Source organism: Mus caroli, unplaced genomic scaffold (genome assembly GCF_978045245.1).
Source record: "Mus caroli unplaced genomic scaffold, Mus_caroli_1 scaffold_12, whole genome shotgun sequence".
Lineage (NCBI taxonomy): Eukaryota > Metazoa > Chordata > Mammalia > Rodentia > Muridae > Mus > Mus caroli.
The window spans coordinates 13,872,091-13,890,025 of NW_028227267.1; the positions used below are offsets into that span (position 1 = coordinate 13,872,091).

General features: G+C 50.2%; 2 protein-coding genes across 17 annotated transcripts in view; both read right to left on the reverse strand.

Moving 5' to 3' along the window:
- Positions 1-48: 48 nt before the first annotated feature.
- Ndst2 (N-deacetylase and N-sulfotransferase 2) lies at positions 49-10,934 on the reverse strand. Its single transcript, XM_021181784.2, is given in 16 exon segments — positions 49-685; positions 786-888; positions 1,024-1,133; positions 1,227-1,397; positions 1,600-1,774; positions 1,898-2,021; positions 3,324-3,420; positions 3,508-3,690; positions 3,817-3,945; positions 4,406-4,435; positions 4,437-4,592; positions 4,782-4,936; positions 5,236-5,323; positions 5,528-6,839; positions 9,902-9,996; positions 10,576-10,934. Coding segments are annotated over 14 exon segments (2,652 nt in total). The 5' UTR covers positions 6,533-6,839; positions 9,902-9,996; positions 10,576-10,934; the 3' UTR covers positions 49-559.
- Positions 10,935-11,230: 296 nt separating this feature from the next.
- Camk2g (calcium/calmodulin dependent protein kinase II gamma) overlaps positions 11,231-17,935 on the reverse strand; it is a 59,397-nt gene continuing 52,692 nt past the window's right edge. For all 16 annotated transcript variants that reach the window (XM_021182531.3, XM_021182528.3, XM_021182529.3 and 13 more), the window contains 4 exons: positions 15,890-15,965; positions 15,419-15,513; positions 13,652-13,896; positions 11,231-13,239 (listed from right to left, as the gene is read on the reverse strand). In XM_021182531.3, the coding sequence (XP_021038190.1) occupies positions 13,664-13,896; positions 15,419-15,513; positions 15,890-15,965 (404 nt within the window). In that variant the 3' untranslated portion in view covers positions 11,231-13,239; positions 13,652-13,663. The remainder of the gene's footprint in view (positions 13,240-13,651; positions 13,897-15,418; positions 15,514-15,889; positions 15,966-17,935) is intronic.

Here is a 17,935-nt window from a genome sequence, read left to right on the forward strand (position 1 = left end):
TGTAGTCTAGGGTTTGTTTTCCCCCACTGCAATGAAGCAGACAAAACAGAAAAATAAGAATGTTTATTAAGGACATTTCTAGCCCACAGCTAGGGCTCATATATGGCTCTATGAGCAACTGTCTGACCTCATCCCCATTCAATGTGAATGACATTAGAGAGGCCAGGCCACAGGTAGATCCCACTGTCTTGACTAAAGAGGCCATAGCAAAGGGGCCTCTCAGGGGTAGGCATTGACAGGTAAACTGCTGGGCACGAGGAAGGAAACCACTGAATATAGTCTTCTTACCCCTTCCCAGGACCCTCTTCCTCACCTCCCAGGTTCATAGGTCAAAGGTACCTAGTACCATGGGGGGATGCCAAGGGAAGCCCCTTTATTAGGTCCCAAAACTATGGGAAAGAGATGGATGCCCCTCCCTTTTCAGCCATTCCAATCCTGGGGGCCACTGAGGTAGAGGGGTAAGGGGTCAGGCCATGTTAATCCCCCTGTGGGTTCTGCTCTAAGGCTTGCCCCTCAGTGAAGTTAGCAGGCTTTTTGCTGGTAAAGAAAGACTGGGGCATCAGCCCACACTGGAATGTTGCAATTCTTCCCGAAGCCACAAGGGGGCTGGCTGGCCAAGCCGACTCAGCAGCTTCGATAGCTCCAAATTATGGTTCCGGAAAAAATCCGTAAGGAAAAGGCGAGACTGATGGGAGAAAAAAGTGAGAGGAGAAACAAATAGTAAAAGATACAGCAAGGTCAGACCCTGGCGGTGGAGTGGCAGCTGTAACCCAGGTTCCACTTACCTCCATGTCCATGTCTGGGTACCTCCGGCCTTTGCTTCTCCCAAGACAACGAGTCTTACCACCTTCAAGGCCCTGGCACCAAAATCCTTTATCTTCATCAAACCTACTCAAAGCAACAGGCCATTAGGTGTCAGGGAGAAGGGGTACACAAAGGCACCCAACCCTCCTTGCCCACAGGGAGAGAGGTCTCTTCCTAACAGAACCTCTTTCCCTTTCCCCATAAAACCTTCCTTCCCACCTGAGGGTCCTCGTGTAGTTCAGAAAGGGGGTGACACCCAGGAACTTCTGGATGGTCTCCATTGAGGCTGCCGGGTTGACACGAAGCTCCTGCCCATCCATAATCAGCAACTGAAGGGACAGGGATGCGGCTCCCTTTCAATTCTTAAGAAGACTGGGAGGAAGGGATGGGATACCCTAATAACGGCTTTTGGGAGACTGTACCTGTCCAGAGGGATAGTAAGTCAGCCAGCGTTGAAGGTGGGTAGAATAGTAGCCAGGAACAAGACAACGGTTCTGCAAGGATCGAAGTAGCAGAGGGGCCTGAGAAGAAGCTGAAATCACTTGGTAGAAGGTGTAGTTCAGAGCAATGGGGTCTCCGTGTGCTCGCTGGTGCTGCAGGACAGAAAACACAAAGGGACAAGGTGCTCATTTGACAATGGTTCTGGCCATACTCTTGTCTGGTGACAACAGCATTGGTACCTCTCCTTAAGGACTAGTTTAGTTTCCCGATGCTCATTCCTTTCTGTGTCTCTAGCAGGAGCTACCCTCTCCACCTCTCCCTGAAGGCCCAGTGTGTCCCTCACTTGAGACATACCTGGTACCAGGAGTAGGCCCTGTCAGCCGGGTTGATGAGCACAGTGATGATCTTGGCTCTTGGCAGAAGGGCAGCCCCCCGCCGTGGAACGACCTCCGAGTCAAAGTAGGTGGCACTTTTTTCAAACAGGAAATCAGTGCTGGCATTGGAAGGAACAGGGAAGAAGTCCATGTACCTAGAGAGAAGCAGAGAAAAGAGATCTCAGTGGCAAGCCCAGACTTTGTGAGCTGGCAAGGCTGGTTATCTGTTGGAGAAGGCAGTGCTGCTCTGAGGAACAAGCAAGGGGACCCAGGCTCACCAGTCGATCCCCTTGTGGTAATTAGGGCCATTGAAGAACTGAATCTCCTCAAAGGTGCTAGGGCTGGGAAAACTGCTTGTTACAGCTGGGTGCAGGCTCAGGAAGAAGTGAATAGCCGTGGTGCCTGCAGGAAGAGAAAGGCCAGCCTAGTCCAAAAGCAGCCAGCCCAACAGCAGGAGTTTGAAGGAAGTAAGGAAATACTCACTTGTGGGTTATAAAACTCCCTTCAGCCAAAGCAAAGGGAGAGAAAGCAAGCCTGAGAGGCCCAGGATGGGGCCAGTGGCTCTCACCCTCCGCTTTATCTGTAGCGCTTGTAGACTCCCCCTCCCTAGCACTCAGGACTGAGTCTAGGCCTTTAAAAATGGTAGATGCTTTGCCATAGAGCTGTGGTCTCTGACCTCTTTGCTTTTCTTATTTTGAGGTTAGGTCTTACTAAATTGCCAGGCATCCTTGAATACACTCTGACCAGGCAGGGGCTGAAGCTCACACTCGCCTGCCTGTGCTTCCCAGAGTGCTGGGACTACAGCCTTTACAACCATGTCTTGCTATCTAATTGACTTTTGAGACAGGATCTTATGTGGCCTACGCTGGCCTCACTTCCTGTATAGCAAGTGAGGGCTTCTGATCCTTCCTGCTCTACTATACTGGCTTTATGATGGGGCTGGAATCCAGGGTTCTGTACATGATCAGCAAATACCCCAGCCCCTATTTATCTATCTTTTAAACTCTGTGACAGAACCAGGTAAGTGGCTTACAAATGTAATTACAGTACTTGGAAAACTGAAGCAAAGAGATCAGAGGATTGGGGTTGGCTTGGGCAACGAGACTGTTTCAAAAACTAAACAAATAGAGTCGGATGTGGTGGCACACACCTTTAATCTCAGCACTCAGAGGCAGGTGGATTTCTGAGTTCGAGGCCAGCCTGGTCTACAGAGTGAGTTCCAGGACAGCCAGGGCTATACAGAGAAACCCTGTCTCAAAAAAACAAAAAACAAAAAACCCCAAACAAACAAAAACAAAAACAAAAAGACCAAAAAAAAAAAAAAAACCCTAAACAAATAAAAACCACAAAATTAAAAATATATATACATTGTAGTGCAACCTTTATTTCCCAGCACTTGGGATGCAGAGACAGGCAAAGATCTCTGGGAGTTTGAGGAGTTCCAAGATAGCCAAAACTACACAGTAAAACCCAAGAAAACCAAAACCCAACAAAACACAACACAGTGAAAATAACTAATTCTCTCAAGCTGTCCTGCACATGTGTATACATACATACATACATATATATATATATATGCATATATATATGCAAGCACACTATATAAATAATAATTTTTTAAAAAATAAATCCTTTTCTCAAGAGATTTGAATAATGAGAAGTAGGTATGAGAAGGCAGCGTAAGATAAATTGTGGATAATTTACCTGTCTTCTGTGGTCCCACAATGAGGAACTTGGGGAGTCGATCACAGGTTTTCTCCTTGGACCAGATATCTTTGTGCCTCTTGTCATCACAGGGATTCTGAAGGTTAGGCCACGAGTCTGATCAGGACTAATCCTGTAACCCTGACCCCCACTCAGATCAGGTCAGCCTGAGCTCCAGCCTTACCTGCCACAGGGGGCTTCGTTCCTGAGGAAAAAGTTCAAAGTACTTTTGTGCGAGAGGGACAGGAGGAAGGGTCTGTAGGCGCAGTCGTGTCCAGCACTGGAGGAAGCGCACCAGGCTCTCAAAGGTGTACAGGCCCAGCCGGTCATTTCCATAGTTTGACAGATGGGTCATAAAGACACTGATCTGCAAGAGGATACTTACCTATGAGATTTAGAGAACCCCTATCCCAGCACCAGCACTGGTGCACAAAGGCTCTGGCTTGACAACACTTTGGCTTTCTAGTCTTCCGGTTTCCTTCTGGCACCTTACCGGATTAAGCAGCACTGTCAGAAAGAGCTCTCCACCTCGGATGCTTCGATCTAGTTCACGAGAACCTCCAGGATACTCATTATAGAAGATCGTGTGGGTGAAGAGGCCACATGTTTGCCGGGGGAGCACCTGAGAGGAAAAGAAGATACAGGGATAGATGCGATGTGAATGGTAAGATGGAGAGCAGATATGGACCAACGTCAGGACGCACTGGAATTCCCTGGCTTCAGAGAGGCCTGGTTTGAAGTCATAGTAAGAAAATTTACTATATGCAGGGCTGCAAAGATGGCTCAGCAGTTAAGAGCACTGCTTTATTGCTGCTCTTCCTGAGTTCAATCCCCAGCAACCACAAGGTGGCCCACAATCATCTGTAATGGGATCTGATGCCCTCTTCTAGCATGCAGGTGTACATGCAGATAGAGTACACACACATAATCAAATCTTTAAAAATTTTTTTACTATATGCATTATCATTTTTTGTGGATACCTTGGGCTGGCAGATGACAAGCCACAAGTCACTCCTATTTGAAGGCTGTCTAAATGTCAAACTTTGATCTGTAGTGGGAAATGTGTAGTGGGACTCCCTCACCATGATGCCATTGTGAATGAAGCCACGGCGGGTAGCGAGCAGGACGCAGATGGGGGTACTCCTCAGTGCTGGTCACCTGGATGCCCCAGACAGATTTCCAGGCCTCATAGAGCTGCGAGTGGATGGGGTACACGCCAGAGTGGTGGGGAGCCACAGCATACCCCAGATCCGTAGGAATCCCATGCTCCTGGGAACGGCATAGACTCTCACCAGGACCTGGTGGAGTTTGGGGAGTAGAGGGTAAAGAGGGTGGGGATGCCTCCAAAGAAAGAAAACTAGGAAGGTAGGGGACAGGGGATCGACGGTGGGGGCAGGGGATTAAAAAGGAAACATTATCTCTGGGAGAAAGTATTCGGAAGAGATTCAAGGGTCTCACCAAAGCAAACTGTTTGTTGAGCCTCATCTGGTCAGCTAGCACAGAGCGGTTGTGGAAGAGGTGTGGCTGCATGTGGCTCCACATGTGAGGGAACCACCAGAACTCTCTGCGGTGCTTCAGCAGCATGTCGTCCCCAGCATCCTCCTCTTCTGTCCCTGTGATCACACACTGACTGCTGGTCATAGCCAGTCAGCCCTATGCCCTTCGTTTTGTAACAACTCTGACCATTTTCCATCCTTTGGACATTACTGACTCTGCCCAGGGCCTGAGGTTTTCTGTTTGCTCCACTGCCTGAGTGTTTTTCAGCCACCTGTGCTAATCCTGGTCCATCACTAGCTCATCACTGAACTATGTCCCTAAACTCTGTCCCTTTCAGAGTCAATACTTTAGTATTGACTGTCTCTTTAGAGACAGATCACACTGCAATGGCTAAGAGCAGAGGAAATGAACTCACCGGTATGATAGAACTTGCCCGAGAAGCCCAGGTTGAAGGTGAAGTTGGGGACTAAGGTCCTGAGTTTGTTCTGAGTGGTCAACAAAGCCTGGAAGAAATAGTAGAGAAATGCCAAATCAGGAGAAGACAGACTGAGAAATATACAGTAAGTAGCTTTATTTCCAACTATAAAAAGTAGAGAATGTATCTATGCTCATCTTAGAATCAAAGCAGGGAATCTGATAGCCAGAGGTGGTAAATTTTCTAGCAAAATAAACGGAAGAGAAAAAAACCAAAACCAAAACCAACTGACCTCAACATCAGCCACCTTCATGCGAGTGCCTTCCTTGCCCACAAAGATGTCATCGATATCTACTAAGATGTAGCGGTCAAGATCCAGGCAGAGGCGCTTCCCAGTGAGGTATGCAACAGCATCAACAAAAACAAGTTTGTGAAGCCAAAAAGAAAGGCCATGTCCAAACAGCACCCGCTGTATGCCATCATGAAGCCCCAAGTCCTGCACCACGGTGGGGAGCCGGGCCCGCCGAAGAACTGGTCCTGGCACGGAGAGCTCAGCTGGCCGATGGCTGGCAATAAGCACGGGCTCATAAGTGCTGTGATTGGACTGGAAGATGGTCCAGTCATCACCAGGCAGTGGTCCTGGCTCCAGGCGGCTAGGGCGGGTGAGATGGAGTAGAGGGGCGGAAGGATTCACTTGGTAGTCCCGGAGCCCCAGGTTTGAGTGTAGGAAAAGGGGAAAGCCCTTGAGCTGAGCACTCAGCAGGCTGTGCTCGCGGGCTCGGAAAAAGCCAATGATACCCACGCCATACTCCACACAGTACCGGTCCAGCAGTTCCCGGCTCCAGGCATCTAAGTTCACATACTTTAGAAGGTTCTCATAGATGACTAAGACATAGCGGCCATGGGCATGATCAGTCAGTGTGGGCATATCCCCTCGGCCAGGAGCTAGCTCAGTGCTATAACGAAAGCGACTAGATTCCAAGATGGCCACAATCTCCTGCCCCAGTTGTGAGTATGCACTTTCCACAAACACGAGGACCACAGGCTCCGTTCGAGTTGTTTCTGGAGGCCTTGGGGGTCGAGGTGGGACTGGTGGCCGTGCAGGGCCAGGGCCAGCTGCCCCACTGCTACTACAGTCTCCCAAGGGCAGAGGCAAGGGTTCCTTGGCCTTGGGGCTGGTGGACACGTAGTAAGCCAGGAATCCCATGGAGACAAGACTGAAACCAATCAGCAGCAGTATGAGGCGGTGCAGTTCCAGTTGCCGAGCAGGGCGCACCACCTTCCACAGCTGGAGCATGGCGAGGAGAAGAGAGGGAGGATAGGGGCCACCTCAGGAGATGGGGTGATGAGTTCTGGGGGCTGGAACTGTCTTGGCAGGGGAAGGATTCTCTTAGGGTCAGGTCCCTGATGAGATGAACACAAACGCTTTCAATACAGGAGAGGGGAGGCAGAAGGAGCAACAGGGTGTACTGGACAGAATCCACGGGTCTCAGGTCACCATGGCCTCCTGGCCCATGCCTCAGGCTGAAACTTGAGCTCCCTCAGCCCTGGTGGAGATTCTTAGATCAGAAGTCAGTGAAGTCCACAAGCTTGGCCCTTACAATCTGTAAAGCAGAGAAATTGATGGGTTACTTCTTCCTTTGAAAGTCTGTCCATTAGCCATTCTCCTTGTCCCATCTCTTACCCCATGCATATGTGATACTCTCTTCTGTGCTTGTATGTGTGTGTGCGTGAGTGCGTACAGAGCCAGAGGCTGCTATCAGTGCCTTCCTTTACTGCTCTCATACTTTTGAGACCGTCTCTCACTGAACCTGAAGCTCTCTGTTCCAGTTAGAATGGCTGGGCTGGCTAGCAAACCCTGGGCCTTACTTCTCTGTGCTGGGGATGTGTGGGTTTCCATGGGGTCTGGGAATCTAAACCCAGATCCCGCACACTGGCACAGCAGGCACTCTCCGCACTAAGCTCTCTCCGCAGCCCACACACTTTGTTCTTTAGAAAGGAGTGAAGCTTAGGTAGAAGAACATAAGTTGGATCCCATACCTTGGCTTCATAGCTCGTTCACTTTCTTAGGGAACATCCAAATTCCTCTGTGTTCAAGCTGGGGCAGTGACTCAAGTTATGAAAGAGCCTATCCACAGAGACCAAACAGCCAGGAGGGTGAACAGAGCTCTACTCTGAAAGAAAGTCCCATCCTGTGTCTGAGAAGTCTGCCAACGAGCAGGAGCTCTGGTGGGCTCTTGATAACAAGTGGATGGCACATCTTAGAAGTCTCATGATCCAACGAAACATCAGATAGGAGAAGCCTCCTGAGTCTTAATCTCCTACATCAATCACATCCATCACCACAGCCGACAGTACTAACGAACTTGCCGTCATGTGCACACTATGGTAGGGGAACCTGAGGAACGGGGAGAGCTAATCATGCTATTAGCTTCTGAGCCCAGAACTTGGGAGGCTTTCCTCTCCAATACTTATAAAAAAACTACCCCATACTCTCTCTCCACCCACAGCAGAATCAGCAGAGAAGAGACAGTGCACACCCAGGGCAGGGCATGTCATCACTAGCACCCAAGAAACCCAGAAAGCTGAATCCAGAGTCTTTCCCTTCCCCTTCTGCTTCTCCTTCCGAAACTAACTGAGGTGCTACTATATCCTCATTCCAGAACAGCACAGGAGCTGCTGGGCAACAGACTGGAGGAACATGAGGGATGGGGGCTAGGGACAGAAAGTGACTTGAGGGTCAGGTGACCAGAAAACAGCTCTAAGGAAATCTAACCTGACAGTTTCTTTTTCTTATAAAAGACTGCTGCAAGTTTACAGCCCCTTTTTATTTTAGCCAATCTCAGAAAGGTCGGTAGCTGGCAACCCTGTTCTCCCTCCCACTCTAGCACACGCACCTCGGTGGCCCTCAGGCAGAGACAAGGTCCTTCAGAATCCACAGAGATGATTTATGACTATTTATATAGGGTTCACTCTGATCTCGGTAAAACTCATTAAAATAAGACAGCTGGGACATAAAAGAAAAGCTGATGGGGGCTGGAGAGACAGCCCAGTGGTTAAGAGCACTGGCTGCTCTTCCACAGGATGGATGGGTTCAATTCCCAGCACCCACATGGTAGACCATAGTTGTCTATAACTCTGGTTCCAGGGGATCTGACACAGACATACATGCAGGCAAAACATAATACACATGAAATACAAATAAATTAAAAGAAAAGCTGTGATGGGGCAAAGCCCATGCTTATAGTGTATGACGCTCTAAATGCAGTGGCGGGGGTGGGGGTGGGGGGATGGGAAGACAGGGGAGAGAGTGGAAGTAGGAGGAAGAGGTGTAGATCATGGGAAGAACTGAATTCTTTTGTTTGTTTTTATAGAAAGGGGTTTCTTTGTGTAGCCCTGGCTACCATAGAGACCAGGCTAGCCTCCGATTCTGCCTGCCTCCATCTCCTGAGTGCAGGATCAAAGGCATGTACCACCACTGCCTGGCAGGAACATCTAAATTCTAACAGGGATAACAGCAGTGAGAATTCAAGGAAAGCAAGCTATACTTCACATGTTCACTGGTTTAATAATAACATATACTGAGCGCTTACTACTTGTTGGACATCCTTCTAGAGCTTTGCATCTACAGACAGACCTGACTCTGACTTATTACAATCTGCAAATGAAACTGGGAGGTAATGGCGCACGCCTTTAATATAAGCCCTTAGAAGGCAGAGGCAGGACGATCTCTGAGTTTGAGGCCAGTCTGGTCTATAGGGCAAGTTCTAGGACAGCCAGGGCTACATGGAAGAACACTTTCTTAAAAAAACAAACCAAACCACCACCACCAACCAACGACAAAACCAATGTGCAAATGGTAAACACTTAGTAAGAAGGATACTTCAAATGTTTGTGGGTTTTGGTTTTCAGTGCCAGGGATGGGATGTGTGGTCTTGCACAGGCTCAGCAAGTGCTCTCCCAGGAGTTCCAACCTCAGGTCCTAGAGTTTTAATCCTTTCCTAAGGTAGTGGATTTGTAGACACAATAGTTCTTCTTCTTCTTTTTTTTTTTTTTTTTGGTTTTTCGAGACAGGGTTTCTCTGTGTAGCCCTGGCTGTCCTGGAACTCACTTTGTAGACCAGGCTGGCCTCAAACTCAGAAATCCACCTGCCTCTGTCTCCTAAATGCTAGGATTAAAGGCATGCGCCACCATGCCAGTGTCTCTCTCTCTCTCTCTCTCTCTCCTTTTTTTTTTTTTTTTGGTTTATTTTTACTTATGTACTCTATGGATATAGGTACTTTGTCTACATGTACATCTGCACACCAGAAGACAGCATCAGACTGTAAGCCACCATGTGGGTGCTGAGGATTGAACTCAGGACCTTTGGAAGTTTGGAACCACTAAGCTACCTCTCCAGCCCCAACAATACTTTCCATTTGAGACACACTGCAAGTACTTGCTCCGCCACACAGACAGAAGGTGAAGCAACTGGCGTCACAGAGCGGAGGGCATGCACTGATAAGCTCTTGTGGTCAGTAATTTAGGATATCTTAAAGGTTTATCAGTAAATCGAGAAGCACCTGTATTTAATGTCAGCTCTAACAGCTGTGAAAACACATATAACTAGTAGTAGTTCCATTTTACACACGCATAATTTCAGGCCCAGAGAAGTTTAGTAACTTACCCGAGATTACAAAGCTCCGTTTGTGGATGAACTGGGATTCAAAGGTCAGGCCTGTCAACCTCCTGTGTTGTAACCACTGTATTTTAGCTTCATACCTAGAGGAAGCCAGTGAGATTTAGAGAGGGGATCATGTGAGAACTTTTGGTGGGGGAGCAGCGGGATGACTAATGTTGGAGGAAGAACATGTGTGTGGCAGTGGAAAGTTTCTGAGGAAGGAGAAACCCAAGGGTCGTCAGCCAAAGCGGGCAGCAAATACAGGGTCAGGGTGGGCTGGAGGTGTGGGCCCACCACTGGATAAACAACAGAGGCCACGCTGTGAGAGGAAGGACCTGACCTTGAGGATATAAGGACCCTCCTGCGGGAACTACGGGATCGCCAAAGAAATGGGGAGCCCACAGGTGGGGGAGCTGGAGGGAAAGGGGCAGGGGTGCGGCCGAGAGTTGGCATCCAGACAGGCACTGGCTTTAAGAACCCCGTGTGACCTGGGCGGAGTGGCCGGAATGAGGCAACTGTGGGGAGGCCAGCGGCTGGGACACGGGGCAGGGTGCACAGGGCCAGATGGGTGGTCGCCAGGGCGACCCTGCGGGTGGTTTCGGTGGCGACACTCGCGGGAAGTCTGATGGGGAGAACCGAGGGCGACCGTGGACGGGAGACTGCTCTCAAAGATGGCTCACCCGGTGGAGTGGGCGGCGTCCCCGCTGTCCCCGGGCCCTGCCGCGTCCCGGGGCCGCCCGGCTTCCCTGCTCGCGGGGCCTCGGGCCGCGTCGCGGCGGCTCCGCCATCTCCGAGCGAACGCTCCGCCGCAGTCGGGCTCAAGTACCGCTCCCACCAGGGGGAGGCGGCGCGCTGCGGCTCGTGCTGCCCGCTCAGGTCCGCGCGCTCCCCGAGCGTGGCCGCTGCGTGACCGGGACCTGGGATAAGCCGACAGCCCTCCGCAGTGCTCAGCCCAGCCGCAGCCTCCCAGCCCTCCGGCCTCGCGCTCAGCCCACCAGGGCGGACCCCGTCCTCCACGCCGGGTGGCACAGTCTGCGGAGCGTCGGGGCGGGCCCAGGGCCCAGGCCTGTCCACTCAGACCCGCGGAGGAGGAGGGAGCCCGCGCACCAAGGGCGGGGCCACCTCCGCCAGGGGCGGGGCGAAGGCTCGGCCCACCGCGTAAGAGGCCACTTCCTCCTTGCCACCCTCCCCAATACAGCAGCCCAGGCTGAGTTTATGAGAAGTTTTCTTCCTTGCTCCCCAAGGGAATGGGGAAAAGATGTTCGTCTCCTAGTGAAGCCTTGTCACGCAGGCTGCTAAAATCTAAGCCCACGGCTACGAGCCTCCAACAGCAATAACACAATGGACTGTTTAAAGGTTATTTTATTAAATATCTTCAAGGTTTCATTGTAACAAAGCTATGAAGGGACTACCAACATTCAGAACAAACACTATTTTAAATTATTTCTATGTCATCATGCAAAAGTTCTGCATCAAATGCCTTCCATTTCCTGTTTAAAAGGTGGTATGTTTTTTAAATAGTCTATTAATAGTCTATAGATGCTGACATTAGCCCCAGAAGTGGAGTAAGAACGCTAAGAAGTGGGGCTGGAGCAGCCACATGAAGCTATGGGTCTTAATGAGCTCTAAGACCATTTGTTGTCTTCAAGCCAGCAAAACCAAACCCTGTGATGAAGGTATCTGTTGGCTGGCACTGCAGGCTGCAGGGCAGGAAGGGACTAGGGTCCAGGGTCTGAGGCATGCACAAGTGCTTGAGGAGCCTGGCTAAATTCAAGCACCAGCACCCATGAGTTTGTTTTCTTCTCAGCTGGCTCCAAACTCTGTAGTTCTCTTTTCCCAGCTCCTGTGCCTCCTGAAGGTCACCCAAGGAGCTGAAATCTACCCACCTTCCCCCCACCCCCACCCCCAATGCAGATAATGTGCAGTTGTTTGGTGGGAGGGAACCAAGACCAAGACTATGACCAATTGCCTCTTCCATTATCTTCTCTGTTATCTGCCTAAGGTATAGACCTTTTCTTCCTGGAATGGACCTCCTTGAGCACAGAGAGGGACAATGAATGCAGGAGCCTTGGCTCTGGACCCCTTTGTGGGTACATGCAGGCGAGGGGGTGATGCCCATGCAGATTGTCCAGCAGAAAAGTCTATACTTCAGTTGGTCAATAAAGAGCCTCTTTAAAGAGGACACTTCTCACCCAAGCAGTCAGTTCAATCTCAAACCCAGGGAAAGAGTTGGGCGTGCAGCATGGGAAGAAGGGAGGCAGCCCAGAGGGCAGCCAGAATGCATAGAAACAACCACCAACTCTTATCCCACTGCCTCACTCCTCCCATCCCACAGGGGCACTTGGCAGAGGGCCCAGGCCTAGATGAGGGTCAGCATGGGGACCACCACCATGAAAATACAAGACAAAGATGGTCCAGATCAGCACACAAACACCTGCCTAAAGTGGCAAAAGGAGCCCTGGCCATCGACTTCTGGATCTCTCCTTGTTATGTCAGGAAAACCAACAGGAAACAAAGTAGCAATCCCTCCCCTTTCCACCAGCAGAAATCAGGCCTCAGTCTCAGGCCCACGTGCATTGTGCATCCTCTAGAAATGGATGAGTTAAGTGCATGTCAGACGAGCGAGGTTTCTCATTGGCGGACACACTTCTGCAGCACCAATTCTCTTCCTGTCTACGCTAACTGGAACGGTACAGCAAAGTCCAGGCTTTCAGTCCTGAGGCCACGCCTCACAGCTGCCTCCACACACAGCAGGCTGGCAGTGCTGCCTTCTCTCAGGTGTAGGTCCAGCGGCCACGGTGTTTGCGTCTTTCTCATACTAGGTGTCAATGCATGTTCTGACGATGTCCACTCCTAGAACTGGGGTGATCAGGCCACCTCTGGGCTGCAACCACACCATGGCTTTGTCCATGACCAAAGCTCTGTCAAGAGTCCTTGCCTGGTCCCCCTGAATCCATGGGGGCCTGAGGCCAAGCTCACCTCTTCAATACTGGTGGGTGAGCCCACTGTTCATGCCTGGATGAGCATCACACAAACTCCTGTCTCCTTGCAAGCCCAAGGGCTATCAGTTGTTTTAAAACGCATCATGGTATGAATTCCGTTTTTTTAAACAATCTTATTTTCTTTTTTTTTTTTTTCTCTTAAATGTAAAAAACACCTCGGTACAGCAGAGACAGACACGAAGGGCGGGCGGGAGGGCTGCATGCAGGGGCGTGCATTGGCTGCTGCCACTTTGTAATTGAATTGTTTTAAACCTCAAACGAACAGGACCGCCGCTGTCACTCAGGCCCTCCAGAGTCACTGGCTGCGAAGGTTCAACCTCCAGCTGGAATCTCCTAATGCCCCTGTCAAATGGAATAGGAGGTGGCAACAGAACAGAAGAGGACAATGAGAACACAGGTAATTCACGGGGCTTTGGTACAGCACACACTTGGCTATGTCCTTGAGAGGACTGGAACAGGAGAGGCTAACGTTTAAACACAGCACTCTCACATTTGAGGGCCTACTCAGTGCTTTAATATATCCTTCTCATCCATCCTTTGATAAGTAAAGAAACTAAGGCTCAGCGTGGGAAGGATGCTTGCACCAAATCTGGAGTCTGTCTGATTACAGAGCGTAGCTTATCAAAACTACATTGCCCAGTTTGTCCCACCCCTCTGGGAGGGCCCGCACTTCTTCCTAGAGAGCCACCTCCTACCCTTCAGCCATTCAAGCCATCTCTCCCCTTCCCAGTCCCTTCTCCCCAACAAGGAGCACCTGTGGCTGAGCTCACTGTAGCGGTGCGGCAGGGGCCCCTGAGCAGTGATAGTGGACATTGAGCCACTTGCCGTCCCGGCGGTGCCACACCCGGGTCTCCTCTGACTGACTGGTCCGAGGCCGACCCTGCCCGTCGATGTACTGAGTGAGCCGGATATAGGCGATGCAAGCTGCGTCCTCCCCAATCACGTGGACGTGAGGGTTTAGGATGGTGGTGTGGATAGGCTTGCTGTTCTTGGACAGGACTGCAGGGGGCAGGGCAAGGAAGGGGAGGTATCAGGCATTAGGCTTGGACACTCACATTCCTGCCAGGCTGTACCTTCTTGACTCTAGCTCCAGCAGCCATTTCTAGAATCCCCAAGTACCCCAACATCGCCCCACAGAGGCCACGATCCTCCATTGCATTAGTTTCATCCAAAAGGAAGAGAATGTGGGTAACAAGTCTAGCAAGCACACTTCTCAGGTATTATGCTGAGGTTTTACATGCAAGAGAAATGTAATTTTTTACTGATATTTTCTTCACTATATGAAGGGAAAAAAAAAAGACTCAAGTCAAATAAGATATTTTAAACTAAGGACCATGTGGCTCTAATAAAACCTGTGGTTTTTCTACTTGGTTAGGCTGGTGTTTAAAAGTTCTAAACTTATTTTGCCCCTAGCTAAGGCTAGAAGAGAAAAATCATAAGAGCCATACATTCAAAATCAATTTGTGAAGCCGGGCGTGGTGGCGCACGCCTTTAATCCCAGCACTCGGGAGGCAGAGGCAGGCGGATTTCTGAGTTCGAGGCCAGCCTGGTCTACAAAGTGAGTTCCAGGACAGCCAGAGCTACACAGAGAAACCCTGTCTCGAAAAACCAAAAAAAAAAAAAAAAATCAATTTGTGACTTAAAAAGAAAAGGCACATCAAAGTTTGAAATCTCCAAAGCTCCCAGCTCAGGATCCCCCCGCCCCAAGTTCCCAGGGTTCTCTGGAGCTGGACTGGCACTTCAGCATATGTCTGACTCCCTTTAGTTCACTCCAGTCCTACAGTGGCTGCAAGAGGCCTCCCCTGGAACTAAGATAAACACTGCCCTGACTACTAGCATTACTTAGATAGCTAAGGGATTACGGAGGCAGCTACAGTGTGGGACAGTCACATGCACAGAGTCAGTGGGGGAAAGAGCCACAACATAAAACCCAGGGCAGAACAGAGACACCAGGGATAAAGTGGACAAGAAGAAGGGAAACTGAAGAATGAGGGTAGAGATGGAGGGCGTGATGATTCCGTTCTGGCACTTGCAGGAGCTTATAGACCTCCCCTATCCAGATGCTCGGCTCCCTCCATGTCCAGGGCATCCTTGCCACAATCTGACCTCACAGCTCACCATTACTGCTCTGTTACTGGCTTACACATTCTTATCCTGTTTACAATTTCCTTGATTGTGAACCCTGCAGACACAGACCTTCATTACTACTTGCTGAGATCATCTTGAATTAATCTTGAAGAGTTTACAGTCTGTCTTGGAGACAGGTGCTGCTTAAAGAAATACAGTGACCCTAACGGTGATGCTCACCAGCGCCTGATACAGCTGCCAAGTGAACGGGCACTCAGCTTTTGAGCAGAGCCAGTTAAAAGCCAGCAGGGCATAAGGAAGCGAGCGAACAGAGCAGGATGCAGTGGGGAGGTCAGATAAGGCAAAGAGAGGTAACTAGGGTAAAGGGTGGGTAGGGACAGAGGCAGGGGTAGAGGGGCAGGCAGGAGTTTATCAGCAGCACGAACCCACTCACGATTCTCAAAGTAAAACTTATGGAAATCCATTCCTTCCACGAGGTTACCAAGGGCTTCTGGCTCAAAGGAAGTGAGGCCTGGGTCACAAATCTTCCTGCAGAAAAGAGGGCCGAGGGTGGGGTGGAGGGTAAAAACAGCCTGCCAGGCCTCTATGGGACTACAGGTCTTGTTCATCAGTTGGGTTGAGCTACAGCTGACAAGATAAGGCTCTTCAGGTTTGACTGCAGAGCCATTAGCAGTCCTCCTCTCCCACCCAGAGTCAGGATGACAGGGCAGGCAGGCAGGCAGGCTCAGTTGTGGGGAGTCTACCTAGAAGGAATCCGAGCGAGCGAGCGAGCCTGTGGACGCAGGGTTTGATTCAGACAGGGATTAAGGTCCAGACTGCACTTGCCACAGGATCAGAGATACTTTTTTTTGGGAAATAGAGGTAGACTTGGGAGAAAATCTGAGGGCTATGGGTTTTTACTCACGTGTAGGCCTCAAAGTCCCCATTGTTGATGGCTTCGATCAGTTGTTCTGTGATCTTAATGATTTCTTGTTTTCTCACTGTTGGGAGGAAAAATCCACCAATTTACCTGCTGGGCAACTTCCCAAGGGGCAAAAGAGCCCTCCTCTGTCCTTCAGGGATCCCTTGTGATCTTTGTCAAAGACGTCCTCCTTCTCTGTCTTTTAAGGCCCTGTGTAGGAGGAGTAAGCCCACCCTTCTCGCCCCCTCTTTGGCATCTGAAGAGTTAAGGACTGCCTCCTTCCTATGCCCCCCCAGTACTTATGGACCTGTGACCTTTGCCTCCTCTCCATCAACAACCAGGTTGCAGAAAACATCTAATTGTTTAGCAGCTGAGGAGCCTGTGATGTCATTAACCCTCCCTCTAGTCAGAGTCTGTGTATTAGCAGGGTTAGCAACTCTAGATACGGCTGTTCTCTGTCTCTTAACCACTTCTTACACCAGAAAGGGCTCATTCAGGCTGCAAAAATTACTGCACTTGTAGCCCTTATTCAGTAGTCCAGAGCTTAGTCTGCCTGAGAACAAAATCAACCTAGAGATAAAGTTTCAAAAGGATGACCAGAGAGCTAGGTTTGCTGTGTGGATCTTTTTCTAACACATCTCTCCCATGAGGCTTTTCTGGGATCAGGGATCTTGGGACTTGGAAACCTTTGACAGCTTCTCTCATCTCATGAATAAGCTTCATGAGAGACTAGAAACCTATCCCAGCTCTCACCTCAGGATGTGTTCCTATAGAAAATCAAGACAAGACTGAGAGGTAGGTATACCCTCCTTCCCTACCCAAGGGGCGTGTGGTGACATCTTTGCTCTCAGGGTTAGCTCACTTACAGAACGAGAGCCACTATTAGCAGGGGGTGTCTCTAACGTAGGGTGAGCTTGGGCTGAGTTCAGGCTAACCCTAACTGTAACTGGAGCCCCAGGCTGGTCCAGGCCACAAGCCTTTCCTCACAGGCGCAAGAGGCTGCAAGAGGCTGCAAGACAGACAAATGTGAGCATTAGAACAGTACCAGCATGACGTAGCTGGGCCAGCACAGCTGAGGGCAGTATGGGGGTGGGGGCAGCATAGCTAAAGGTGAAGCCAGGAGGGACTTCCACAGAGACCATTGACAGGCGGGCAGCCTGAATGGATAAGCAGGGGCTTAGGGGGATAAGCTCTGTCCTGTGTCTAGAGAAGCAAGCAGGTATGTCTACACAACACTTCCCTATGAGTTCCATCAAATTTACCTGGAGGACCTGACTTGGGTCCTGTGGGTGATGAAGATTGGATTTAGGATAGACAGTGTGGGGCAACGAAACCAAGAGAGGTGACTTTAACACAGAAAGAACTACAGACATAAACCTGAATCTCAGGAACCATGGCAGCTACTACTGTGCTTGAGGTGGGGACCCCCTCACCACCACCACCCCTAACAGATAAGGAAACTGAAGCTCTTGGAAGCTAAGGCACTTGACAGACTTTTGAAAGTAGCATAGCTGGGATTTATGTTTCCTTTGGGGACAGGTCTCACTGTGTAGTTATAGACTGGCCCTGAACAAAATGGAGATCCTTAGGCTTCAGCCTCAGGCGCCTGAGTGCTAGGAGTATAACTGTGTACCACCACACTTAGCTAAGATTCAAAATCAGGGCTGTCTCATTCAGAGCCAATGCTCTTAAGATGGCTGAGCCACAGAAAACTCTAAACCCCAACACAATTCCTAGGCTGTTGCAATGTACCCTTGCCCTATTCCCACCTCATGGACCTGACTTCTCATCATTCTTCCTGGCTGTTGTCAAATCAAAGCCTGCTACACATCCCAGTGGCTTTCTATGTCCCACTTCCACACCGTGGTTTCCCACCCACTCTTCTCTTTTCTGGTCTCCAAATTCAGAGCTGCCTGGGACTAGTGCCTCCAGCAGGCCCCGCCCCTGGCAGACACCACGCCCCTAAAGCTGACTGACAGGCGGCTGGGCTGGGCTGACTGCTCTTGGGGGAAATCCCTGAGGGGCTTCAGGAAGAGCCAGGGAGTTGGA